The sequence below is a fragment of the Bufo bufo genome, chromosome 1 (assembly GCF_905171765.1).
Source record: "Bufo bufo chromosome 1, aBufBuf1.1, whole genome shotgun sequence".
Classification (NCBI taxonomy): Eukaryota; Metazoa; Chordata; class Amphibia; order Anura; family Bufonidae; genus Bufo; species Bufo bufo.
This window is the reverse complement of record NC_053389.1, coordinates 250,492,449-250,520,384: the sequence shown is the minus strand read 5'-3', so window position 1 is coordinate 250,520,384 and position 27,936 is coordinate 250,492,449. Positions and strand designations below refer to the sequence as shown.

Below are 27,936 nucleotides of genomic sequence, written 5' to 3'. Positions count from 1 at the left end.
CAGATTTTGCATTGGGGCCCTGGAGGTTCAAGCTATACAGTACCTCCGGGATGAAGACCTGTCTTGATCTTGTCTGACTAACAAAGGTGAAGGGTTCTTTGTTACATACGTACACTGTAACAAGCCCTGCTCCTGCCTCGATTGGGCATAATCAGACGTTATATTACTTTCCATTCACTGAAAGCAAGCAGAAATCTTGAAAATGGCTATTGAAATACAAAGGGGGACATTTATCAAAACTGGTGTAAAGGAAAACCAGCTTAGCTGCCCATAGCAACCAATCAGATTCCACCTGTCCTTATCCAAAGGAGCTGTGAAAAATGAAAGGTGGAATCTGATTGGTTGCTATGGGCAACTAAGCCAGTTTTCATTTACACCAGTTTTGATTAAGCTCTACCAAAGTATATTAGAATTTTTTTTATTATATACGGATTAAGGGCTCAAGCACACGAACGTATGGGCTCCGTTCCGTGCACTGGGGCCGCAATTTGAGGTACCCAATGCACGGAAAACGTTTGTGAGGCCCCTGGGATGGATCCAGACCCATTCAGCAAAAAGAGTAGTGCTTCCGTGGGGTTCCGTTCCATGCTTCCGTTCTACACCGTTCCGCATCTCCGGATTTTTGGACCCATTCAAGTGAATGGGTCCGCATCCGTGATGTGGAATGCTCAAAGAACGGTGTCCGTTTATAGCGGATCCGCATATGCGGTCCGCAATACGGAAATGGAAACCATACGTTTGTGTGCATGAGCCCTAAGCATTATTTACCTAAAATGAGGTAATCTTTTTAAGGGACTATGAAGTAGTACAAAGCTGGAAGACAGTGGTCATGTTATCCTATATTATAAGCCATATATGTTGTTTACTCCACAATTGAGGATGTTCTTTCTCACTAAGTGTAGGCCAGGGAAATCTGAAAACACATTTTTTTCTTCAATGAAAATGCGTTAATATTACGTTATTATAAATTAATTCCCAAATACCTTTCATTAGTTATAATGGCTCGTTTTCTCTGGGGAGCAATCATTAGGGAAAATAAAATGGCCACCATCCAATTAATACATACAAAACCTGTCCTTATCACACAACAGGACAAGTTACTTCAGAACAATGAGGTAAAGAGCTGCCTCATCCTCCACTCTTCTCTGCTTGTCAGGGGTTATGGTCCTGAATACTGTTTAATATGATCTTCAGCTGAATCTCAGAGTTCATGAGGAGACATGAAATACAGAGAGGAGGTGGGGATGTGGCTGTAATAGGACGGCAGCCATTTTATTTCTCCTAATGATTGTTCCCTAGACAGAACGAGCCATTATAACTAATGAAAGATATCTGGGAATATATTTATATTAAAGTAATATTTAGTAGTGTTGATCGAGCACCAAAGTGCTCGGGTGTTCGGGTGCTTGAGTCGAACACCTCGGGATGCTAGGGTGCTCTACCGAGCACCCGAGCACAATGGAAGTCAATGGAAGAACCCGAGCATTAAACCAGGCACCCCCTGCTCTGAAGAGGGGAGGGTGTCTGGTTCATAACAAAAGGTCAGAAATTGATGGAAACACCACCGAAATTGTTTGGGAACAGCATGGGGAGGATGTCTGGATGCATCTTGGACTCCCAGGTTGCTGCTGGGAACGCTGTTGTCCGAGTAGTATGCCACTTTTACAGACTGACAATAATACGCACAAAACCAAAGATAAAATAGATTTTAGAGGAAAAATTGTTAGGAAACATTCTTTCCTGTATATTTACTTGTACATAAAGTGCAAGTACTGCCAAAAATTGCAAGTAAGAGGCACTGCGATACAACCTGTATATCACATAATGGAGGGCTCATTCACATTGTGGTACAATTGTTCAGGTAGTGAAACTCCTACACTCATAAAGCCTATTGGTGAGCCGACCCTCTAAAACATTATATGCAAGGGCCTGCAGGTGAGCTGACCCTCTAAAACATTACATGCGAGGGCCTGCAGGTGAGCTGACCCTGTAAAAGATTGTAGATGAGGGCCTGCTGGTGAGTTGACCCTAAAAAACCTTATGGTTGAGGGCCTGCTGGTGAGCTGACCCTCTAAAACATTACATGTGAGGGCCTGCAGGTGAGCTGGCCCTCTAAATGATTGTAGGTAAGGGCCTGCTGGTTAGCTGACCCTCTAAAACATTATATGCAATGGCCTGCAGGTGAGCTGACCCTCTAAAAGATTGTAGGTGAGGACCTGCTGGTGAGCTGACCCTCTAAAACATTATATGCGAGGGCCTGCAGGTGAGCTGGCCCTCTAAAAGATTGTAGGTGAGGACCTGCTGGTGAGCTGACCCTCTAAAACATTATATGTGAGGGCCTGCAGGTGAGCTGACCCTCTACAACATTAGGAACGAGGGCAGACTAATAAGCATGTTGATATGATGGAAGAGGAGGCGGAGGAGGATGAGAAAAGGAAGATTGAACCATATACCCTTTTTTGTGGTGGAAAGGGGGCATTCTAATACAGTGTATTCGGTACATTATACAAAAAACAATTAAAGTGCCTTTATGTTCAGCTGCTTTCCTCTGGTGGAGTAGAGAAGTCAGGGGCAATCCAGACCTTGTTCATTTTTATAAGAGTCAACCTGTCAGCATTTTCAGTTGACAGGTGGATGCGCTTATCAGTTAATATGCCCCCAGCAGCACTAAATACCTGCTCTGACAAAACGCTGGCGGTAGGGCAGGCCAGCACCTGCAAGGCATAGAGCTCCAGTTCGTGCCACGTGTCCAGCTTGGACACCCAGTAGTTATAAGGCACAGAGGGATCATTGAGGATGCTGACATGCTCCTTCACCAACTTCCCAAATTTTTCCCTCCTTGTGACACTAGGCCGCGCATCAGGGTGAGGGTGCTGGCGGGGTGTCATGAAACTGTCCCGGGCTTTGGAGAGTGTTGCCCTGCCTCTGTTGGAACTGCTGTGTGTTCCCCTTGTCTCCCCTCCTCGGTTGCAAAAGGAACTACGCACTTTGCCGCCAGCGTTGTCAGCTGGAAATTTTTGTAGCAATTTTTCCACAAGGAACATTTGAAACATTTTGCTCATCCTTTCCACCACAGGAATGAGAGAAGAGAAGTTCTCTTTGTAGCGGGGGTCAAGTAGGGTGAACAACCAGTAATCGGTGTTGTCCAAAATGTGTAAAATGCGTGGGTCACGGGAAAGGCAGCCTAACATAAATTCAGCCATGTGTGCTAAAGTCCCAACAGGCAAGACTTCGCTGTCGTCATCAGGAGGATGACTCTCAATCTCCTCATCCTCTTCCTCCTCTTCTGCCTATCCACGCTGAACAGATGGAATTAAACTTCCATGGGTACTACCCTCTGTAGCTGAGGCAACCATCTCCTGCTCATCCTCCTACTCCTCATCATCATCCAATTTGCGTTGAGAAGATGAACTGTGGGTGGTCTGGCTATCACCCTGTGTAATGTCTTCCCCCAGCGAGCGTTTGAGTAGACACAGAAGTTGTATGGTGACGCTGATAATAGCATTATCGCCGCTCACCATCTGTGTTGATTCCTCAAAGTTTCTTAAAACCTCACAAAGGTCAGACATTCATGCCCACTCGTCGCTTGTGAAGAGTGGAAGCTGACTGGAAAGGCGACGACCATGTTGCAGCTGGTATTCCACTACTGCCCTCTGCTGCTCACAAAGACTGGCCAACATGTGGAATTTGGAGTTCCAGCGCGTGCTCACGTCACAGAACAGTCGGTGAGCTGGCAATTGTAAGCGCAGCTGCAGCGTTGACAGACCGGCAGAAGCTGTCGATGACTTGTGGAAATGGGCACACACGCGGCGCACCTTCACCAGTAGCTCAGGCAAATTGGGGTAGGTTTTGAGAAACTGCTGAACCACTAAGTTGAAGATGTGAACTAGGCATGGGATGTGTGTGAGCTTGTTGAGCTCCAAAGCCGCCACCAAGTTACGGCCATTATCAGACACAACCATGCCTGGCTCTAGGTTGAGTGGCGAGAGCCACTGCTCAGTCTGGTCTCTTATCCCCTGCCACAGTTCTGCGGTCAGGGAAATGTAGCATCCCTGGCTGAAAGCACTTGTCCATATGTCAGTGGTTAAAGGGTTTCTGTCACCTGAAAAATGGGTATTAAGCTGACTGACATTAGCGATGTGCTAATGTCAGCTGAACATAACTATATTAGTGCCATCTCACTGCCTGCCGCCGTTATTGAGAAAAACAAACTTTTATCACATGCTAATTAGCCTCTAGGAGCAGGGGGGTGTTTCACCTGCTCCTAGAGGTTCCGTTCTCCCACCTCTGGCCACGCCCTGCTACACTAGATTGACAGGGCCAGGCAGCGTTGGTGTCCTACCTCCGGCCCTGTCTGCAGTGTAAATCTCACGCCTGCGCCGTCCATTCAGTATACGGTGCAGGCGCAGTGAGTGAAGGGCGCCAGCGCCGAATACTGAACGGCGCGAGAGCTCCCCAGCGCACAGGGCCGGCAGGAGGAGGTGAACGGTGCCTGGCCCTGTCAATCTAGTGTAGCAGGGCGTGGCCAGAGGTGGGAGAACGGAGCCTCTAGGAGCAGGGGCAACGCCTTCCTGCTCCTAGAGGCTAATAAGCATATTATAAAGGTTCGTTTTTCTCAATAACGGCGGCAGGCAGTGAGATGGCACTACTATAGATATGTTCAGGTAACATTAGCACATCGCTAATGTCAGCTAGCTTAATACCCTTTTTTCAGGTGACAGAAACCCTTTTAGTGGACCTTCCCAGTAACTGCGTTGGTCAGCAGTGGCGTCTCTAGCTTTCAAATTTTGGGGGGGCACACTGGGGGCCAGGACAAAAGTAGGGGGGGCAGCTATAACAATGATACATTTACACAAGTACGCTTAGAAATGCTGCGATACTTTACCCAATACCTAAAACCGCAACAGGGAAGAAAAGTCCTGCTGTCTGTGGTTTAAAAAATAAATAAAAAAATCACTCAGATTTCAACATGTCCTAGCTGCCTGTGGATGACACTTTTATAGGGAGGGGGATCTGTGGATGACACTGCTATGGGGGGGGATCTGTGAATGACACTGCTATGGGGGGGATCTGTGGATGACACATACCGTATATAGCATCTTATGCTATATGTGTCATCCACAGATCCACCCCATGACCGTGTCATCCCCATTTCCCCCTCTATAACAGTGTCATCCACAGATCCCCCTCTCTATAACAGTGTCATCCACAGATCCCCCTCCCCGCCTCTCACAGGAGTGTACATTTGACATTTCTAAACTGTAATCCATATCCTGCAGTAACTTTAAATTTAAATCCGGATTCAGCGGCCGCTCATCTCTACTAGTACCTTAACCTTACACCACTCGGCTAGCTTCGGTAACAGGGCCAGGCTACAGCCTTCAGGTACTGCCTGTTAGTTGTTCCCGAGCGAGTGCTGATTTCTGCAGGTCAGAGGATACGGATTACAGTTTAGAAGAAATGTACACTCCTGTGAGCGGTCCAGTGGTGGATACAGAGCCTGGTCTCGGGAGGGGCACTTCCAGATTATTTTCTGTCCGCTGCCACAGAACAAGGGTGCTTATAGAACAGACTACACAGTGTAGAGGTATACTGTACATTGTGTGGCACAGTGTAGAGGTATACTGTACATTGTGTGGCACAGTGTAGAGGTATACTGTACATTGTGTGGCACAGTATAGAGGTATACTGTACATTGTGTGGCACAGTGTAGAGGTATACTGTACATTGTGTGGCACAGTGTAGAGGTATACTGTACATTGTGTGGCACAGTGTAGAGGTATACTGTACATTGTGTGGCACAGTGTAGAGGTATACTGTACATTGTGTGGTACAGTGTAGAGGTATACTGTACATTGTGTGGCACCGTGTAGAGGTATACTGTACATTGTGTGGCACCGTGTAGCGGTATACTGTACATTGTGTGGCACTGTGTAGCGGTATACTGTACATTGTGTGGCACAGTGTAGCGGTATACTGTACATTGTGTGGCACAGTGTAGCGTTATACTGTATATTGTGTGGCACAATGTATGCTATATGTGTATAACATAAACATATTTCACATGAAAACTTACAATTACTTGGCTTGGCCCTTGGGGATCTCGGACACCACTTCAACACTTTGGCCCGGGGCTCGGTGGAGCTGATGTTGTGTTTCATCCTAATGAGAAAGATTTCATAATAAGGATTTGGAGAAAGGGCAGAGGGATAGCAGAGCAGAGAGAGGCTGGTGCTGCTACTAGGGGGTCATACCATGGGGGAGTAATAAAGCCCACCATAATGCCCCCATAGTGCTCCTCTCCCCCCTCCCTCCTAGTGCCCCCCATAATGTACCAGTAAAAAATGCCCGTTATATCGTGCCCCAGTAGATGCCCTGAGTGTCCCCCATAATTTGCAAGTATAAAATACCCCTTCTTAGTGCCCCCCGTAGATGACTCCATAGTACTCCTCTCCCCCCTTCCCCATAGTACCCACCATAATGTGTCCCAGTATAAAATGCTACTGTACAGAGCCCCCCATATAAAATAACCCTTCTTTGTGGCCTCAGTAGATGCCCCTATAGTGCCCACCAATAACGTGCCAGTAACAAGAGCCCCCCATCACGTGCCAGTAACAAGAGCACCCCATCACGTGCCAGTAACAAGAGCCCCACAATGTGCCAGTAATAAGCCCCCATCACGTGCCAGTAATAAGTCCCCCATCACGTGCCAGTAATAAGCCCCCTATCACGTGCCAGTAATAAGCTCCCCCATCATGTGCCAGTAATAAGCCCCCCCATCATGTGCCACTAATAAGCCCCCCATCATGTGCCAGTAATAAGCCCCCCCATGTGCCAGTAATAAGCCCCCCCATTGTGCCAGTAGTAAGCCCCCCAATGTGCCAGTAATAAGCCCCCCCAATGTGCCAGTAATAAGCCCCCCCCAATGTGCCAGTAATAAGCCCCCCCAATGTGCCAGTAATAAGCCCCTCCAATGTGCCAGTAATAAGCCCCCCCAATGTGCCAGTAATAAGCCCCCCCCATGTGCCAGTAATAAGCCCCCCCTAATGTGGCAGTAAAAAGCCCCCCAATGTGCCAGTAATAAGCCGCCCCCCCCAATGTGGCAGTAATAAGCCACCCCCCCAATGTGCCAGTAATAAGCCGCCCCCCAATGTGCCAGTAATAATCCTCCGCCCCCCCCAATGTGCCAGTAATAAGCCCCCCCATGTGCCAGTAATAAGCCCCCTAATGTGGCAGTAAAAAGCCCCCCAATGTGCCAGTAATAAGCCGCCCCCCCCAATGTGGCAGTAATAAGCCGCCCCCCCAATGTGCCAGTAATAAGCCGCCGCCCCCATGTGTCAGTAATAAGCCGCCCCCCCAATGTGGCAGTAATAAGCCGCCCCCCCAATGTGGCAGTAATAAGCCGCCCCCCCCCCAATGTGCCAGCAATAAGCCACCCCCCCAATGTGCCAGTAATAAGCCGCCCCCCCAATGTGCCAGTAATAAGCCGCCCCCCCAATGTGCCAGTAATAAGCCCCCCATGTGCCAGTAATAAGCCGCCCCTCAATGTGCCAGTAATAAGCCACCCCCCCCCAATGTGCCAGTAATAAGCCGCCCCCCCAATGTGCCAGTAACACTGTTGTAAAAAAACAACAACTCATACTTACCTCCATGTCAGCGATGCGATGCAGGCCTCTTCCGGCCTGTGTCCCGCGCTTTATGGCTCAGTCATCTGCAGCCTATCAGAGGAAGGGGAAGGGACACGCCTCTCCCTCCCCTGCACCGCCGCAGCACAGGCCGGCAGATGACTATGGAGATGAGCGCAATGGAGGCTCATCTCCCTGTGCCCGACTGCGGCGGCGGCGGAGGCTCACTTGGGGGGGGGGGGCATTTTAGTTGGGGGGGCACATGGGGTGGCACAGCATGATGTAGGGGGGCCATGGCCCCCTCTGGCCCCCCCCCATGGCGACATGGTACATTTATTGGAGATATATTTTCACATACGACAGTATAACGTTTCGGCAAAAAAATGCCTTCGTTAGATACTACAGAAAAAAACAATTCAAAATCAAAATTAGACACAAAGAACATAAAAGGTAAAAAAACTGTCGCATGTGAAAATATATCTCCAATAAATGAACCATAGCATCGATAATCAAGGCTGCTGTTGATTTTGTTATATCTACTGGGGTGGAACCCTACAGTCAGCCTCCATACAGAGTGCGCTGAATACAGATTTAACCCCCCATGGCGACGCCACTGTTGGTCAGGGCACGGGTGATGTTATGGGACACATGCTGGGGTAAGGCGGGCACGGCACACCGTGAAAAATAGTGGCGGCTGGGGACAGCATAACGAGGGACGGCCGCCGACATTAGGCTGTGGAAGGCCTCGGTGTCCACAAGCATAAATGGCAACATTTCCAGGGCCAGTAATTTGGAAAGTTGCGAATTTAGTGCTATGGCTTGTCGGTGGGTGGCTGGGTATTTGCGCTTGCGTTCAAATGCCTGGGGTAAGGACATTTGTACGCTGTGCTGGAACACGGAAGTGGATGTGGTCGCTGATGGTGCTTGTGAAGGTCCAGGTGCAGGGCGGGAGGTATCCGGGCCTCCGCCTTCAACAGGGGATTGGCTAGCACGGAACACAGGGGAAGAGGAGGCAGTGGTGTGACCCACAGACACAGATTGTGGACCCAGGCGTTCGGCCCACCTATTACAATGCTTTGATGCCATGTGGCAGATCATGAGGGTGGTGGTGAGGTTGCTAGTGTTCACGCCCCTGCTCATTTTTGTATGGCACAGGTTGCAAATTACAATTCTTTTGTCGTCCACACTTTCCTCAAAAAAGCGCCAGACTGCGGAACACCTACCCCTTGGCAAGGGAGATTTCCGCAAGGGTGTGCTCCGGGGAACAGTTGCGGAACTGTTTGATGTGGCCCGCCTTCTCCCTTTTGCCACCCCACTGCCTCTTCCAGCTTGTTGCGGTGCTGCGGATCCCTCCCCCTCTGTACTGCTGTCCTCACTCGGCTTGCCACCTTCCCAGGTTGGGTCAGTGACTTCATCGTCCACTTCCTCACTCTGCTCATCCTCCTGACTTGTTGACCTAACAACAACCTCAGTTATTGACAACGGTGTCTCATCCTCATCATCAACCTCTTGAGACACTAATTGCCGTTGACTTATTGGCAACTGTGTCTCATCATCACCATCATCCACCTCGTGAAACACTAATTGCAGTTCCCCACCGTCATCTTCTTGTGACTGTGGATGCTCAAGACTTTGGGAATCAGGGCACAAGATCTCATGTCCCTCTTCAAGCGGGCTTGTCGAGAGGCCCAAATGAAGGAATGGCGCTGAAAATAGCTTCTCAGAATATTCGAGTGTGGGATAACTTGTTTGGTAAGACTCTCCATGGTGGGAGGAAGGAGGATCAGGGTGAGGATTGTGTTGACCAGACCCTTGGCTACTGAGACTGGACTTAGTGGAAGACAGGGTGGTGCTTAACCGACTGGAACATTGTCTGCTACAATCCAACCGACCACCTGGTCGCACTATTCTGACTTCGAGAGCGTTGTCCTGCGCCGCTCTACAAACTCGGACATAAAGCTACTGTAGGTATCGTGGATGCACCATCAGCATCACGGCCACTTCCCTGTCCCTTACTGCTCGCCTTCTTCATATTAAACGTTATATATGCTACACGTACAGTAGTGTAGGATTTGTAAGTGTATGCGCAAAAAATTTAAAAAGGTATTTGGGATGTAGAAACGTCACACAGGAGATATACCGCAGATAATGTCGCTGATGTCAGCAGCGGCTAATATAAAATTACAGGGAATGTCACAGGTATTTGGGATGTGGAAACGTTACACAGGAGATGTGCCCAAGGCAATGTCACTGTCCACAGTGGACACCGTCTATGGAAAAAGTACACTGGATGTCACTGATATTTTTAGGCTGCGCACACATTACACAGGAGCTGCAGCGCAGCTAATGTCACTGTCCGCAGCGGACACTGTCTACGGAAAAAGCATAGTTCTCAACAGGTATTTTGAATGCGGAAACGTTACACAGGAGATGTACCCCAGGTAATGTCACTGTCCGCAGCGGACACCATCTACGGAAAAAATACACTGGATGTCACAGATATTTTTGGGATGCGCACATGTTACATAGGAGATGTAGCGCAGATAATGTCACTGTTCGCAGAGAACACCGTCTACGGAAAAAGTACACTGGATGTTACAGATATTTTTTGGATGTGCACACGTTACACAGGAGATGTAGCGCAGATAATGTCACTGTCCGCAGCGAACACCATCTACGGAAAAAGTACACTGGATGTTACAGATATTTTTGGGATGCGCACACTTTACACAGGAGATGTAGCGCAGATAATGTCACTGTCTGCAGCAGCCTAACTATTGCGCGCTATTTAGCGCAGGATGCGTTGAAAATAGATATTGCTGCCACACACAACAGTCCTTAAAAGGACTTTTGGGTCTGTAAAGTTTTAGCAAAAACACGTGTCATTGGGTGCTATATAGCACCCGATGACACGTTCTGGCCAGCCAATCACTGTAATGCCAGTAACCAACATGGCTACGGCATTACAGTGAAAGGCAGTACTTAACTGCACGTTTATTGGCTGCGTAGAAGCCAACAAATGTGCAGGGAGGAGACTCGACTGGTGTTCAGCCGAGCATGCTCGATCAACAATAATATTTAGGTATTTTCATTTTCTTAATTCTTAGAACCCCTCTAAACTCTTTTTATTCAAAGTGTTTTTTGTATTTTTCTTATGAAACTCTTTTTATTGAAAGTTTTTTTATGGAAACACATACCTGCCAAGCGAAAGAGTCGGTAGATATGTTCCTAATGGTTTAAATACAGTTGGAATTTTCCCTTGATGGGACCTAGCCTACAGTGGGGGAGATTTATCAAACTGGTGTAAAGGAAAACTGGCTTAGTTGCCCATAGCAACCAATCAGATTCCACCTTTCATTTTTCACAGCTCCTGAAAGCTGGAATCTGATTGGTTGCTATGGGCAACTAAGCTAGTTCTACTTTACACCAGTTTGATAAAACTCCCCCAATGTGTCTGGCTAGGAGGCAACTTGATGCAGGAGAATACTCCTTCCTGCTGCAGTTTCTGCAGTGCAGACCAGGCAAGCTAGGTCCATCATTTTCTAACTTTTTAGGTAAACCTATAGTGGCCCCAGCAAGTGAAAGACCTGTATTTGCTATCTCAAGTTAGACTGGGTAAAAATAAACCACATCTAAATAATAATAAAGTGTTACATACTGTATGATAAATGTGGCGCATGTTGCTAGATATGTTAGATAACTTTTTATGCTACCTCTTGGCCTTTACTCCAACAATTTTTGCAAAAAAATAATGCATGCCATTGTGTACTTTACGTGGTGTATTTCACAACTTCATTTAGCCATGCATCTTTGTAGAAAATTTTATAAACGGTCCCGTGAGGCGTAAAAAGCGTCTAAAAAACACATAATAAACTTGCCATGTACGCCACCTTTCTGGCACACTTTAACCAGGTGATTAGGCCAGGGGTGAGAAATTGCAGTTAGCGACGGAATCAAACGCTGTGGTGGATTTCTTAACAGTGGCCTCTGAAGCCGCCTGGTATTTGACCCCCGCTTTGATGCGCTCCATTGACACAGACAATTGTTGCTTTTTACTCCTAAACATTTTCTCCTCTTGCACGCTCGATCAATAATGAAATGAAACACTCCATTGCTTTAATGCAACTCGTCAGCCGCAGATAGAATCATCTCATTCCCCTTCCGTCTCCTTCTCCATTTTCCATTCCATCGCTCGCTGGACATTTGTCATTAAGAAGACAATGGGGGAATGATGCCATTCTACGGCAGGATTATCATTACATCTATTTAAAAATGTAAAATTTTGCTTGCAGACCTTTATTTATGTCCGTGCAGCAGCATCTCCCTAGAGAAAAAAAATATGTCACAACCCAGTGGCGTCAGTCATGTGACCCTCACATATGACCTGGCTTTCAGTTAACTGCCCAGGTATCTTACAGTTGAATAGTAGTGTATTGGGGGAGCAGAACATAAACAGTATATACAGTATTACTGCCAGCAGCAGCACTGCATCATGTCTGTCAGTGTGTCTGTTGTGATTTTTCTTTTACACTAAACTTTATTAACAACATGACAATATCACCTAGAGACAGGCAGCCCTACAAGTCACCTAGAGACAGCCATGTGTATACACACACAGTGATGTAGTGACTGTAATAAACTCAATAAAAATCATGATTCCACCACTAGTCCTATTTATCCAGTACATGTATGTCATGTAAGGCTGAGTTCACATCAGCTTTCAGTCTTTACATTCTCCTGCTCCGTTATATGAGTAGGAGAATGAAAACAAAGGATTCGGCACATAACTGGGCTGAACGGAGCCTACAGAGACAAAAGTCGTGCATGCAGGACTGTCCATGCTATCCGCATCTTTTCTTCCGTTCCACAGCCCCGCCAAACAAATCAAACATGTGATATACATTTCATTGAAAATCAGGACATAGCCCCATTAAAGTCTATGGGCCAGATTTATCATTAGCTCAGGTCAGAATAATGGAGTGAAAAAGTCCCCAAAAAAGTCCCAAACGCTAAAACTGCGCACAAATTTGCGACTTTTTTCTGCTCTGCACTATGCTCGCCAGTTTTCTGAAAGTGGGCGTGTTTTCTTATGTAAATGAATCTCTGGACAGATTTACTATTGGGACTATTTAAAAAGTCGCAAAAAAGTCGCAAAAAAGTCGCAATTTCACTCCAGTGAGGACCATGCTTATCTTATGAGACTTTTTAATAGAACATGCGACTTTTTCATAAAAACGTGCGACTTTTTCGTAAAGATGTGCGACTTTTGTAAAGCTGCTTACTGACGGATAAACTGCTACCGTCAAACCACATTTATTACAGTCTTAAAGGGCCGATCATAAATCTGACTTGGCTAAAACTGACTTTAGCTATATGTTAAAGTGGAGTGAGCTGTCAGAGTAATGATAAATCTGGCCCAATGGGTACGCAAAAATGTGGAATGCAATATATTTTTTTTGCGGACATGCTGAAAAAACCGGATCTGCATTTTTGCGGAGAGCAAAAAACATACGGCCGTCTGAATAAGCCCTTACACTGCTGATTACTGAATGTCAGGGACTGTAGGATGTGAAGTGACTGATGCCATGTTTCAGTTAGGCCATTACATAGGACAGATACTTAGGCTATAAAAAAAAAAGTATGTAAGCAGAGTTTTTAATACATGTATATTTGAAAATTGTATGATTTACTATTTTATAAATCTATAAATAAAAACAATACAACTTGTAATATTGCTTTTAAGATGTCTGTGTGGCAGAACATGAAATCTATGGCAGTCAGAAAGCTGGAGTAATGTGTGCCGGTTTTCTGGTGAACATATTATTACATAGGTTGAGCCGCACAGGTCCTGCCTGCAGCCCACCCGTCCCTGCTCACATTTTGTAACAGTGGCGAGGGTGGTGGAAAATGTTGCAGAGACTCAAATTTTGGCACAAAGCTGCACATGTGCCGTCATTCGCGACTTTTACATTCCAGAAAACTGGAGTACAAGCTTGATGCGTTCCCTTCAATGGCTCTATTTATGGTCTGAAATGTAATGATGCCAAGCACTGGTGCTGTAAAAATTCAAGGAATGGATGGGATTTGACGTGAAGTAGCACATGACTGTAAGCAGAGGTGTAACTTAAGACACTTGGACCCCAGTGCAAAATGTGGAACAGAGCCCTTTCACCTACTATGTGCAAGTTACTGGTGTATTCCCACGTCGGATGGGCCACCTTAGGCACCAGGGAATGGGTGAGACTTATCTTTGCACCCCTTATATCTACACCTATGACTGTAAGGCATAATGCACAGGCAGAGCTAGGTGCATGAAGTCTCATGGTGGGACATTTTGATATGGGTTACCCTGCTGCAGTGGTCACTCCACCTACTTGAACTACTGGACTGTTACATAACTGTTGCTATACCTTTAAGTCATGTACTTGTATTGATGTCGGATATGCCATTTATGACAAAATGTGGCCCTGGGCAAAATCAAAAGTGGGGGCCCAAAATCTTGTAATCTTGTATTCCGGCGCTCCCTCACAGATTTACACCCCGTTAAGCTCCTCACACAGTTCTTCACCCTCATGGCCCCAGAATAAGCCACATGCCCCCTCCCCTCACAGCAATGAGTTCCCCTTACTCACAGCATCTGAGAGTGTTAAAAACTGGAAGCGCTGGATTCCTCTTTAGGCGCGCTTTCCCCGAGAGGAGATCAGGGAAAGCACCCTGTTCTAAAAATGAGCCACAGCCTGTACTAGGCTTCCAGGCTCATTGTTAGTATATCCCAGTTCAGGCCACTAGATGGCAGCACTGAACTGTGATATAGTGATTTCTATACAGAATAATGGATCAATTTATATCTGATGATTGTAAGTTGTGGTCCACTTGGGGGACTTAACAAAAAGTAAAAAAAAAAAAAAAAGTTTTGAAATATAAAAAAATCATAAAAACTAAAATCACCCCCCCCCCCAAAAAAATAAATAAAAAAATAGCATTATGGGCATCGCCGCATGTGTATCAAATCGTTTTTTTTACACAATAAAAGCACACAGAGCTATGGGGACTGGGTATTGCGGATGTGCTAGCGGCCATCTAGCAACCCATGTCCTCAGCTCTATACACAAAATCCCAGTGACAGGTTCCCTTTAAGTTACAACTGTACCTGCCTGATCCCTTCCACATATACCACTCAGGGCCAAAAAGATCATTCTATGATCCCCCTTTACATACTTTCTTTTGAAAAAAATTTAAACCTAGAAGAGATTATAAAATGTAGTTGTCAGGACGACATGCGAAGTATTATGTGGGAGTTCCTACCTCATTGTATACATGTCTTCCAATTGTGTGTCACCGAACACTCTAGTGGGGAGCAACCTACAGTACAAAAGCTAACATCAAGGGGGTGGAGGGAGAGCAGGAAATGCCCATGCTTACATGCATTTAAGTGGGTGGCCAAGTGTCCTTCAAAATGGTTGACTGTAGGTGTAACTTCTTGTCTCTAGTGAAATACTCTATAGCATTCAAGAGCAGTGATGGCCAGTTCGCCGTGTTCGCCCGCGAACACATGCGGGCTGCCATCTTAACTCACAAGTCCGGCGATGCACAGGTAAGTCCTTACCTGTGCCTGTGACGGGAGCCGGTCTGAAACAAATGCGGTCACCGGACTTGCCTGTAAGGACTTACCTGTGCATCGCCGGACTTGTGAAAAAAGATGGCAGCCCGAATGTGTTCGCGGGCAAACACGGCGAACTGGCCATCACTGTTCAAGAGTAAATATATGTTTTATTTTGTGAGATCTATAGTCCTATAGATATGATAAATTACTATAGCATTATATTCTGTTTCCAGGATGCATCATCACCATGGAATATTCACGCTGGCGCTGCTGGCGTTCCTCTTGGTACTCACAGTGCTTGGGACGGACACAGTAAAGAAAGACAAGCAAGGTAATACGGTCATGTCGGGATTGATCTGATTATGAATTATCATCTGACTTATTGGGAGGCATCTTTTTAATATTCAATCCATATTAATTTTATTTCTGTGTAGTGTTGGGGGCAGAGTTTGCTGACAATGGGGAGCTATGGTCCTGGTGTCCTTTCAACCTGTCTAACAATAAGTGCTTCCTTGACAAGTGCTTGTACATTCCTAGGACAATATAATAATGGTAACAAGGAAGAAAGCTCTTTACTACCCCAAGATTTCTGCTTAACTAGGTCATATTTGAAAGTCTTATGTGATTATAGCCTACAGGGTGCAATTCCCATGTAGTATGGGACCCCTTTCTTAAAGGGGTATTCCGGTTACCATAAATATCACTTATGTTTTAGACTAATTCATCCTCAATAATTACCTAATATAATGTAAATTTCACATATTTACTGTTCAGTAGTTATGCTACCCACTGTGTTTTCTCATAAATTACCATGGCATCGACCTCTAGTTCTGAGCCCTTGTTAGGTCGAGCATGCTCAGTGTGTTGCTATCAATTCTCTACCTAAATGTCTTGTGAAACAAAGGGCGTGTTAGTGTGCTGGTGATTACTGAGTAGAGGGGGCGTGACCGGACTGTATCAGGCAGCCAATCAATAATCATCAACACTCACAGTAGGAAAGCTAGGGATTGTGGGGATTGTAGTTTTGTGAGGGAAGATCAGGCACCATGATACTCTCAGTGTTGCAGGCTCACACATGAGCTAGACAAATGGATTGCAAGGTAAATTGAAGCTCTGGTTATATGTATAAGCAGTGGCGGATTACAATAGGGACGTTTGGGTCGGCAGCCCCGGGTCCAGCAGCGACCCGAACGCCCACATACTGTGGCGGGGCACGGGAGCGCATAGCTCCCTGTCCCGTCGTCTATCACCACCATAGGCTTCAGGCCTAGTAGGCCTGAGGCCTATGCGGTAGTGAAATCCCGGCGCAGGCGTGCGTGATGACGTCATCACGCGCCTGTGCCGGGACACAGCACATTGACGTGTGCACGCCTGCCTCATCCCGCCTTCGTCAGTTCATCTGCGATCAAGTGCCTGGCCCTGGACGGTGAGTATTTAGCTTTTCATTTTTTTCCCATTTTTATTTTTTTTATTTCATGTGCCTACTTTGGGGGACATGTGGGGGACGACACACAGAGGAGGACATATTAGGGAAGAGACCTCGAGTACATGGGAGGGGGAATGTGGGGCTGTCTGGGGCTAAATTATTATGGGAGGGACTACTATGTGGGGGCAAATTACTATATGGGGCAGTGTGGTGGAAACTATTGTGTGGGGGAAATTGCTATGTGGGGGCAGTGTGGGGTAATTTCTATGTGGGGACAAATTACTATGTGGGGGAAACTATTGTGTGGGGGCAGTGTGGGGTAATTTCTATGTGGGGCAGTGTGGGGTAATTTCTATGTGGGGGCAGTGTGGTGGAAATTATTATGTGGGGGCAAATTACTATGTGGTGGAAATTACTATGTGGGGGCAGTGTGGGGGAAACTATTGTGTGGGGGAAATTGCTATGTGGGGGCAGTGTGGGGGGAAATTACTATGTGGGGGCAGTGTGGTGGAAATTACTATGTGGGGGCAGTGTGGGGGGAAATTACTATGTGGGGGGAAATTACTATGTGGGGGCAGTGTAGGGGGAAATTACTATGTGAGGGCAGTGTAGGGGGAAATTACTATGTGGGGGCAGTGTAGGGGGAAATTACTATGTGAGGGCAGTGTAGGGGGAAATTACTATGTGAGGGCAGTGTAGAGGGAAATTGCTATGTGGGGGCAGTGTGGTGGAAATTACTATGTGGGTGCAGTGTGGGGGGAAATTACTATGTGAAGGCAGTGTGGTGGAAATTACTATGTGGGGGCAGTGTGGGGGGAAATTACTATGTGGGGGGAAATTACTATGTGGGGGCAGTGTAGGGGGAAATTACTATGTGAGGGCAGTGTAGGGGGAAATTACTATGTGAGGGCAGTGTAGCGGGAAATTACTATGTGAGGGCAGTGTAGGGGGAAATTACTATGTGGGGGCAGTGTGGGGGAAATTACTATGTGGGTGCAGTGTGGGGGGAAATTACTATGTGGGTGCAGTGTGGGGGGAAATTACTATGTGGGGGGAAATTACTATGTGGGGGCAGTGTGGTGGAAATTACTATGTGGGGGCAGTGTGGGGGCAGTGTGGGGGGAAATTACTATGTGGGGGCAGTGTAGGGGGAAATTACTATGTGAGGGCAGTGTAGGGGGAAATTACTATGTGAGGGCAGTGTAGGGGGAAATTACTATGTGGGGGCAGTGTGGGGGAAAATACTATGTGGGGGCAGTGTGGGGGAAAATTACTATGTGGGGGCAGTGTGGGGGAAAATTACTATGTGGGGGCAGTGTAGGGGGAAATTACTATGTGAGGGCAGTGTAGGGGGAAATTACTATGTGGGGGCAGTGTGGGGGAAAATTACTATGTGGGGGCAGTGTGGGGAGAAATTACTATGTGGGGGCAGTGTAGGGGGAAATTACTATGTGGGGGCAGTGTAGGGGGAAATTACTATGTGGGGGCAGTGTAGGGGGAAATTACTATGTGGGGGCAGTGTGGGGGGAAATTACTATGTGGGGGCAGTGTGGGGGGAAATTACTATGTGGGGGCAGTGTAGGGGGAAATTACTATGTGGGGGCAGTGTAGGGGGAAATTACTATGTGGGGGCAGTGTGGGGGGAAATTACAATGTGGGGGCAGTGTGGGGGAAATTACTATATGGTGGTGTTGCTATTGGGGAGGCACTGTAGGGGCAATTCTATTATTTTTGGGGACACTATACAGGGATTATTGCCTGGAGCACAATAGGGGGTGTTATTATTACTCGGGGCACTCTAGGGGACATTATAGCTGCTGTGGACACTATAGGAACATTTGGGGTAATTTATCAAACTGGTGTAAAGTAGAACTGGCTTAGTTGCCCATAGCAGCCAATCAGATTCCACCTTTCATATTTGACAGCTCTTTTGGAAATGCAGTTCTACTTTACACCAGTTTGATAAATGACTCCAATTATGTCTATTAGGGTCACTATTTTTTAAGCAGTATAGTACCTTGGACATTGGGGAGCAAAACGGGCACAGTATTGGGAGTGGCAGCAGGATAACACTGTGGGGACACCAGGATGGGGAGGTTGATGGAAAAATTGAGAAATCTAACGTGTCTGTGTTACAAACTGTAGAGACGAGATGCAGCTGAAAGAATTTGCCATGGTGGTCTGGGTCAAATGGAGGAGAAGAGGAAAGAGAAGGTCTACATGACAGGAGATGTCACTGGATGTAAGAGGTATGTGTTGCTGTATTCTCCTCCATGTCTTTTTTATTATAATTATATGTATTTTAAATTTGGCGACCAAATTTTTCAGTTTAGGACCCAATTTGGGGTATTTTTTTTGGTCTGAAGATGTCATATGGCCTAAGAAGAGACTGTGGCGCTCATGAAGCACCGCAGCCTCTTCATACAAAAAAAACAAAACTAAAATGGAGGGGGGGGGGGGGCGAAGTTGGTTAGACAGCGCCGGGCCTATCATGCACTTAATCCGCTCCTGTGTATAAGTATGAGTTCTGGTTGGGTCACAGGCACAACTTGCAGCCTTAATGCAGTTTTTCAAAAATTAAGTTACTTTACCGGAATACCCCTTTAAATTCTCAGATACCTTTCATCAGTTATAATGGCTCGATTTGTTTGGGGAGCAATCATCAGGGAAAATAAAATGGCCGCCATCCTATTAGTACACACAAAGTCTATCCTAATCTTACAGTAGGACAAGTTAGGCTACTTTCACATTAGCGTTTTTTGGGGATCCGTCATGGATCTGCAAAAATGCTTCCGTTACAATAATACATCCGCATGCATCCGTCATGAACGGATCAGGTTGTATTATGTCTTCTATAGCCATGACAGATCCATCTTGAACACCATTGAAAGTCAATGTGGGACGGATCAGTTTTCTATTGTGTCACAGAAAACAGATCCATCCCCATTGACTTACATTGTGTGTAGGACTGATCTGTCTTGCTCCACGACACTTCGCGGACAGAAAAACGCTGCTTGCAGCATTTTTCTGTCCGCGACGGGGACGCAACCAAATGTAACGGAATGCATTTTGGTGCATTCCGTTTCGTTCAGTTCAGTTTTGTCCCCATTGACAATAAATGGGGACAAAACTGAAGCATTTCCTTCCGCTATTGAGATCCTATGATGGATCTCAATAGCGGAATTGAAAACGCTAATGTAAAAGTAGCCTTATTTCAGAACACTGAGCTAAAGAGCTGCCTCATCTTCCCCTTTGCCACACTTGTCAGGGATTATGATTCTGGATACAGATAATAAGATCTTCAGCTGAATCTCTGTAGGAATGGAGTTCATGAGGAGACATGAAGTACACAGAGGAGGAACAGGACAGACTGTGGTAATGGAGACTGCTGATCTTCAGCCACATCCCCACCACCTCTCTGTACCTTAGCTGTCTCTGCCATTCTTAGATTCAGCTGAAGATTCTATCAGCTGTATTCAGGATCATAATTCCTGACAAATAGGAGAGGAGGATAAGGAAGCTCTTTGGCTCAGTGTTCTGAAGCAACTTGTAAAAATGATTAAAAATGATGTAAAAATTGTATTTTATCATGGAGAGCCCCTTTAAGATGTACACATATTAAAGGGGTAGGATATACCATAACTTAACCCTTGGAACCCCCTACTCATCCCTGGAATGAAGCTTTGGACACATCACTCGCCGACCAGGTGCTGTAAAATGTAAAACATAAATGGGGCATCAGTCCTGTCAAATGGAGTGTGCTGGTGTATTGTAGCTCCCAAAAGGCCCTAATTTTTACTTTTTGACATTGGTCTTCCTTCCTTCTTTGTAGAGCACTGGCCTACTGACCTTTAGGACTAAAAGAGTATACCACAATGCTAAATAGGAAAAAGTATCACTTTAAAGGAGTTGGCTAGTTTCCTATATCAATGACCTATCCTCAGGATAGGTTATCAATATCAGATCGGCAGGGGGTCTGGCTCCCAGCACCTCTGCCGATCACCTGTTTGAAGAGAATTCAGCGTTCAGCCAGGAGTCAGATTCCCGCCTATCTGATATTGATGACCTATTCCCTTAAGGGTGCTGCCACACGTTCAGGTCCTTTAATGCAGTTTTTGATGTCAAAACCAGGAGTGGTTTTAGAAAAAAAGATAAGTAGTAATACCTGTCCTTAGTTGTTTCTCTCTTTTTAAGGTCCACTCTTGATTTTGGCTTCAAAAACTGCATCAGAAAGCCTGATCGTGTGGTCGTACCCTACTAGTGTTATTATTGACCACTAATAATATGCTTGATATTCCAGAAAAGAAGGCTAAGAAGTCCGACTGTGGGGAGTGGCAGTGGAGTGTATGTGTTGCCACAAGTGGAGACTGTGGGATTGGAACCCGGGAAGGCACCAGATCAGGAAAGGAGTGCAAACAGACGATGAAGACCCAGAAGTGTAAGATTCCATGCAACTGGAAGAAGCAGTTTGGAGGTGAGAAGTGATAAGGGTTAACTCCACTGCAGTTTAGTATTGCATACCTGTAGTGCAGAAGTCTCTAACCTATGGCTCTCTAGCTGTTGCAAAGCGTAACACTCAGTGGTGAAACAAATATTCAAAGAGGTATCCCCAAAGGAGAACCATATTGTCAGCACCACCTATTGGAAGTAGCTCCCTTTGGATTTGACAAGGGAATATAGCCAAGCCAGATATCCATCTGTAGACAGCTGTTTTGGAATGTTTGCCCATCATCAGCACAGAGTAGGATTCTGGCTGGCTGGAGCAATTCCAATTAGTCTCCATACCATGGAGTACTTTCAGCAAGTCTCCATACAGTACTGGTCTCTTAAAGGAGATTAAGCATCCTGCCTAAGCCACATCAAAGGCATCACACTGAGACAGCCAGAATCCTACTCTGTACTGATGAGGGGCAAGCATCCTGAAACAGCTGTCTACTGATGGATATCTGGCTTGGCTATATTTACTTGTCAAATCCCAGGCATGTTAGAAAGTCAGATCCTGACTCATAGTGAACCACTTCCTCTTTGCATATTCATTTCTAATAGAGCATTGCCAATAAATCTCCATACAGGACTGATCTCTTTAAGGAGATTCGGAACCCTGCCTAAATGGAAAACTTTAGAAATGTTCCCAATGGGAGAGCAAAGTTATCTCAGTTTTTTAATGCTGCGGTACAAGGAGATTATCTGCAAGCTAGTCTTTTTGGCATAACCGGTGGAGGACAGGTTTGACGAATAGAAAGACACCTCTATTGTTATCTTGATAGACCTAGATAAGCATTGAGAAGACAGACAAAGACCCCAAAATGAAAAAATTCAAACCATGAAAAACGCCTACATTAAAATTTAAACCAAATGGATCTCTTTATTAGGCCTCTTTCACACTTGCGTTGTCCGGATCCGTCGTGTACTCCATTTGCCGGAAGTGCCCGCCGGATCCGTAACACCGCAAGTGAACTGAAAGCATTTGAAGACTGATCCGTCTTCAAAATGCGTTCAGTGTTACTATGGCAGCCAGGACGCTATTAAAGTCCTGGTTGCCATAGTAGTAGTGGGGAGCGGGGGAGCAGTATACTTACCGTCCGTGCGGCTCCTGGGGCGCTCCAGAATGACATCAGAGCGCCCCATGCGCATGGATGACATGATCCATGCGATCACGTGATCCATGCGCGTGGGGCGCCCTGACGTCACTGCTCCCCCGCACTGCTCCCCCGCTCCCCACTACACTTTACCATGGTAAACAGGACTTTAGCGTCATGGCAGCCATGGTAACCATTCAGAAAAAGCTAAATGTCGGATCCGGTAATGCGCCGAAACGACGTTTAGCTTAAGGCCGGATCCGGATTAATGCCTTTCAATGGGCATTAATTCCGGCCTTGCGGCAAGTGTTCAGGATTTTTGACCGGAGCAAAAAGCGCAGCATGCTGCGGTATTTTCTCCGGCCAAAAAACGTTCCGGTCCGGAACTGAAGACATCCTGATGCATACTGAACGTATTTCTCTCCATTCAGAATGCATGGGGATAATCCTGATCAGGATTCTTCTGGCATAGAGCCCCGACGACAGAACTCTATGCCGGAACAGAACAACGCAAGTGTGAAAGAGCCCTTAATATGCAGACAAGTCCTTAAAAACAATGAGTAGGTAGAGACCATAAAAGGTGTGACATCGGTATACAAAGGACAGTACGAAGTAAGTCAAACCATGGCTAGATAGCTTTCAATACCTGAATATAATGCAAAAATTCAGTGCATATTGACACATCTGAAAAACAATATGTGCCAGATACCAGAAATGTAATTGCACCAGCCACAGTAAGTAAAGGTACCTTTACACAAGCCGATTATCATATAAATTATTGTTAAATTGAGCAAAACTGCACGATTATTGAGCATATTTGTGTAAATGCAACTGTCTTTTTTACAAACAATGGAATAAGCGATCGAAATTATGATTTTGTGAATGATAATCGTCGAGTCTGTAACACCCCAGAGTTGTGTTACTACACACCTTGACCCCGCTACTATCTCCTAAGAGCCTTTATACTGTCATCAGATATGATTTTGCTCATGTCCTCCACAAATTTGCATATAAACCATGTTAAATTGTTCCTGTCATTTTCCTGGTCACCAGTATGTGGCAGCAACACATTGGCAGGTTCAAGTTACAGTTCAGTGTATATGAGCTGGAATGGATTATTCCAGCTTAGCTCCTCCTCTGTGGAGAGGAGGGCTGGTCCCACATCCTGCAGTCTGGGAGGAGAAGGAAGTTAGAGAGGAGTGTAGCCTCCCCCCTGCTAGGGGAAGTCTGTGTGTCAGTGTCCAGGAGAACCCCTTCTTAGGGAAGACAGCAAGGACCTAGTCTCGGCTGAGACTTGGCCATATTCCCAGTCTGAGCACCTTCAGCTTAGCTGGATGAGAAAAGCAGAAACCACAGACAACCTCCAGAGTTTCAGGAAGAAAGCATCCCCTGCGAACCCGTCTGTGAGATAAGTCCAGTGCCTAGGAGAAGCCAATTCCTCCTCAGATAGTCTGTCCCCACAAAGCAGAAGGTACCAGATAAGTGCAGAAGCTAATCCTGCCACAGTTACAGAGCTACCAAGCAGACGTTTTATCCTGCAAGCTCCACATTTAAAGCAGAAGTGCTCATTCCTGCCAATGATTGCCAAAACCTGCTGGGACCAAGAGACCAAAGCTGTATACTGCTTGGCTGAAAGTTACCTCAAGTAAAGAAACGTTTGAACTCCATCTAAAGGTCTGGACATCATTTATTCCGCAAAGTTCCTCTATTACTCATACTATCACTACACTCAAATTTATTGCAAGTGATCCAGGAGCCAGGAGTCCGTCCGTACCCAGGTAGGAGACACCGTGACACAATTATCACTATCCTACAGAGACATGTTAGGCCATTACATCACTCTTGCATTCCTAATCTGGGACGTGCGTTATAACACCTTGGAAGGGCCCTTGGATAGTACCCTGCACATGCTGCAACTGGCGTCACGACAAATACAGAATATTATCCACCTGACCCGGCCATTGCACTAAAAGTGTCGTCAGCAAACCCGTTCCGGGTCACTGCAAGTCTAAAGGTTCATTGTTGAAACATTCACTAAGAAACAACTCGTTTGTCACTCAATTGTTCCGATCGCCTTGTGTAAAGGTACCTATAGAGGGCTGTGCGTGCACCTCCAGTTTTGAATAGCACCACTAGTCATTACAAAAACCTATACTGATCCAAGTGAGATATCTCCAGGCAGCATGAAATGTCTTCCAAATCGCCATCTGATATGTGCTTTGCCACATCTTCCTTTGGGAGGAAACACTTCCAAAGGAAGCACATGGCACAACAGGCACTGGAGGGTGAAGTGCAGGATTTTTCATAGCAAGTAATACAGAATGGTGGTGAGCGCGATGACATCAGCGAAGGTCCTTTTGTGGGTTCTTCAAGAAGAACAAAGAAGAGGATCCCGGCTACGCGATCAAGTGGATGAGGTGAGTAATGTTTTTATAATTTTTTAACCCTCAAATGACATTTGACTTTGCATTCTGTATTAAAGAATGCTATTATTTTCCATTATAACCATGTTATAATAGAAAATAATAAAGTAAATAGGGTCCCGGGTCACTCATCCCTCATCTCCTTAGCAACCATCCGTGAAAATTGCATCCGCACTTGCTTGCGGATGCTATGCGAATTTCACGCAGCCCCATTAATTTCTATGGGGCCTGCATTGCATGAAAAACGCAGAATATAGAACATGCTGCGATTTTCAGGCAACTCACAAGTGATGCATGAAAAACATCGCTCATGTACACAGCCCCATTAAAATGAATGGGTCAGGATTCAGTGCGGGTGCAATGCGTTCACCTCACGCATTGCACCCGAGCGGAATACTCGCCCGTGTGAAAGAGGCATTATGGTATTTACCATACATTCTTATTCAGGTGTGTGGGTATACACAGATTTATTGCATTATATTCGGTTTTTGAATACTCCAATTATAGTTCATGCTACAGAGAGACGAGAGACAGAGAGAGAGAGGGTATTCGCATATAGGTTGGTAATTTGGTAATATGTGATAAAAAAAAAAAAATGGAAGTGACCCTTTAAATTCCTGGCTCGGAGATGTCGCTTAGCACTATTTTTATGCATCACCATCTGGTGGCTACAACTTTGTTTTTGCTCTTGATCCTTGTTGATGATTTTGGATCAGCTCACACTTATTCTGTGTCACCCACCAGCTGAGTGCAAATACCAGTTTCAGGACTGGGGAGAGTGTGATCCAGTATCAGGAGTGAAGACACGGAACGGCAGCCTCAAGAGAGCCCTACACAATGCAGAGTGCCAGAAAACAGTGACATTGTCCAAGCCATGTGGAAAGATTACCAAACCGAAACCTCAAGGTGAGAAAGATGTGATGTTAAGGCAAGTTCAGCATGGTCAAAATTGCTGACAAACTTTTATGTCAAGCTTCTTTAGTGCCAAGACTAAGATGGTATCAGGCTCGGACCGGACCTCAGGGGTACAGGTGAATCCCCCGGTGGGCCCCTGAGCAAGGTGGGCCCCTAGTCTCCCGCCCCCTGCACAAGTGGCACATAATACAGTAGACTTACTGCACTACATACATATATTCAATGTACAGCACCTCAACCAGCCTATGTTCATGTAAAAAACTTGTTAAATTATTTATTATATTTGAATGTATCCGTACGGTGGGCCCCCAAAATAAATTTAACTGGTGGGCCCTAGGTACCCCAGTCCGACACTGGATGGTATTCCTCTAATCCGCAGTGGAACATTCACTTAGCACACCAACCTTTTAAGGTGCTGACAAGAGTCTGTCTTTGCTAAGCCAGATGAAGGGTTTTTACCTGAAATGTTGCTGTGATACATGACAACGTAGTGGTGTTCATTGTAACGGAGCAATAAAGTATGGAAATGAATTTTTCACCTTAAAAAGTGCTGTGCTGACTAATTATTGCTTCTAATGAATTATTCACCTGGCAAGATCCTCCATGTTTTTATCCATCTGTGGCTATTGTTTTTGGCTTCCCCTTATTGGCTCAATTCTGGGACTATGACAGTACAGTATAGTATATTGGAGAAACTTGAAAAATTAGAATATCGTGCAAAAGTCCATTTATTTCAGTAATGCAAATTAAAAGGAATTGCATTAATGCAGCTTAAAATTAGAATTTTGTGAAAAGGTTCATTATTCTAGGCTCAAAGTGTCACACTCTAGTCAGCTAATTAATCCATATCCTCTGAGCAAAGAGGACCTCAAAATTGTGACTTTGGGGTTTCATAAGCTATAAGCCATAATCATCCAAATTATAACAAATAAAGGCTTGAAATCTCTCGCTTTGCATGTAATGAGTCTATCAGATATGTTAGTTTCACCTTTTAATTTGCATTACTGAAATAAATGAACTTTGCATGATATTCAAATTTTTCGAGTTTCACCTGTAGTATAGTATGTGGATACTACTGAGAAAGTTAGTGGTGGTTGGCTTACAAACCACTAGAATAAACAAGCCCCAAAGGTAAGTGAGTGTCATGGATGACTTCATGCAGATATATATATGTAAGCTGACAGGCCTGCCTTGCGCATGATATTCCCCTAGATTTCTTCTGCCAGTTGGACAAGGTCTCATCTCAAAAAATCAGTGTTGGAGAAGGGTGGTGTGCATCAACAGACCCCACTGGAACAGTTGCACTGGTCAAACAGAAAACTGCTTTGTCAGCAAATTATAGATGTCAGGAAACTTGAGTAAGCAAGAATAGAATGTTTTACAGTCCATTTTTATCATCTTATGCTCAACGTGGTGACAGGACAATTATCTCATTATCTATCTATCTATCTATCATTTATCTATCTCATTATCTATCTATCTATCTATCTATCTATCTATCTATCTGCAGCAACCGGGTCCGCAGGGGCAACACGTGAGGCACGGTGGGCCGATGAGGGTAGTAGTTTACTCACGGTTAGCAGAGCCTCCTTGGGCCGGCGTGCAGTGATGGGGAAGACAGCACTAAATCCTCCGGGGCACTCTCTATTACAGGGATCACCAACCAGATGGTAGTGTCCTTGATGGTATAGGTGTTTAGGGTGCTTTTGAGGCTGGGACCTCGGTTGTTCGTGACGCCAGCACCTTTAGGTTTGTGGTGAAAAGGATGAGGAGTCAAGTGTAGTAAAACTGTTCAACTTTACTTGATCAATTCTTTGTCTTCAGGCATTCAGTACAGTTCATAGATATGGTAAAGCAATAAAATTAATATTGGTTCAGCTGTATTCCTGGTAACCGGCTTAGGCAATTGTAATTTGAGGAGTTTTCTTTCCCTTTATATCTATCTATACTTTGTCCACACTTTAGCACACAGGTACTGAATGTAATATCTCTTACTGGTCAGTAGCAATCCACAGGGCGGCTCCCTAACGGCAGGCATCTGTCTTCTGCTCCATTCTTTGGAAAGGATGCTCACTGAAGAGTTAAGGTCCACTATGTCCATAGAGGCATGTTGTAAAGGATAATTTTGCGCATTATTCATCGGGCAGTGTCCAGGTACTTTTAGGTTCCTCCTGGTCACTGGTGCTTGTGAAGTCCATTTGCTAATTCAGCTCTAACCTCCACTAGACTTTCTCTATATCCAGACGTAGACTCACTGGTCTGTGCTGTGTAATCCTGTTCTTGTTTTTGGTGCTCCCATGGCTTGGCCAGAGCCAAGGGGCTAATATGGCAGCTACATGGTGGACTAGACTTGTACTGCTCCTAA

The 27,936-nt window shown here is 45.6% G+C and overlaps 1 protein-coding gene across 1 annotated transcript in view; it reads left to right on the top strand.

Moving 5' to 3' along the window:
* PTN (pleiotrophin) overlaps positions 1 to 27,936 on the top strand; it is a 94,672-nt gene that overhangs the window by 42,795 nt on the left and 23,941 nt on the right. Inside the window, exons 2-4 of the mRNA XM_040415632.1 lie at positions 15,462 to 15,559; positions 20,955 to 21,128; positions 25,401 to 25,562. Coding sequence (XP_040271566.1) covers positions 15,463 to 15,559; positions 20,955 to 21,128; positions 25,401 to 25,562 — 433 coding nt within the window. The 5' untranslated portion in view covers position 15,462. The remainder of the gene's footprint in view (positions 1 to 15,461; positions 15,560 to 20,954; positions 21,129 to 25,400; positions 25,563 to 27,936) is intronic.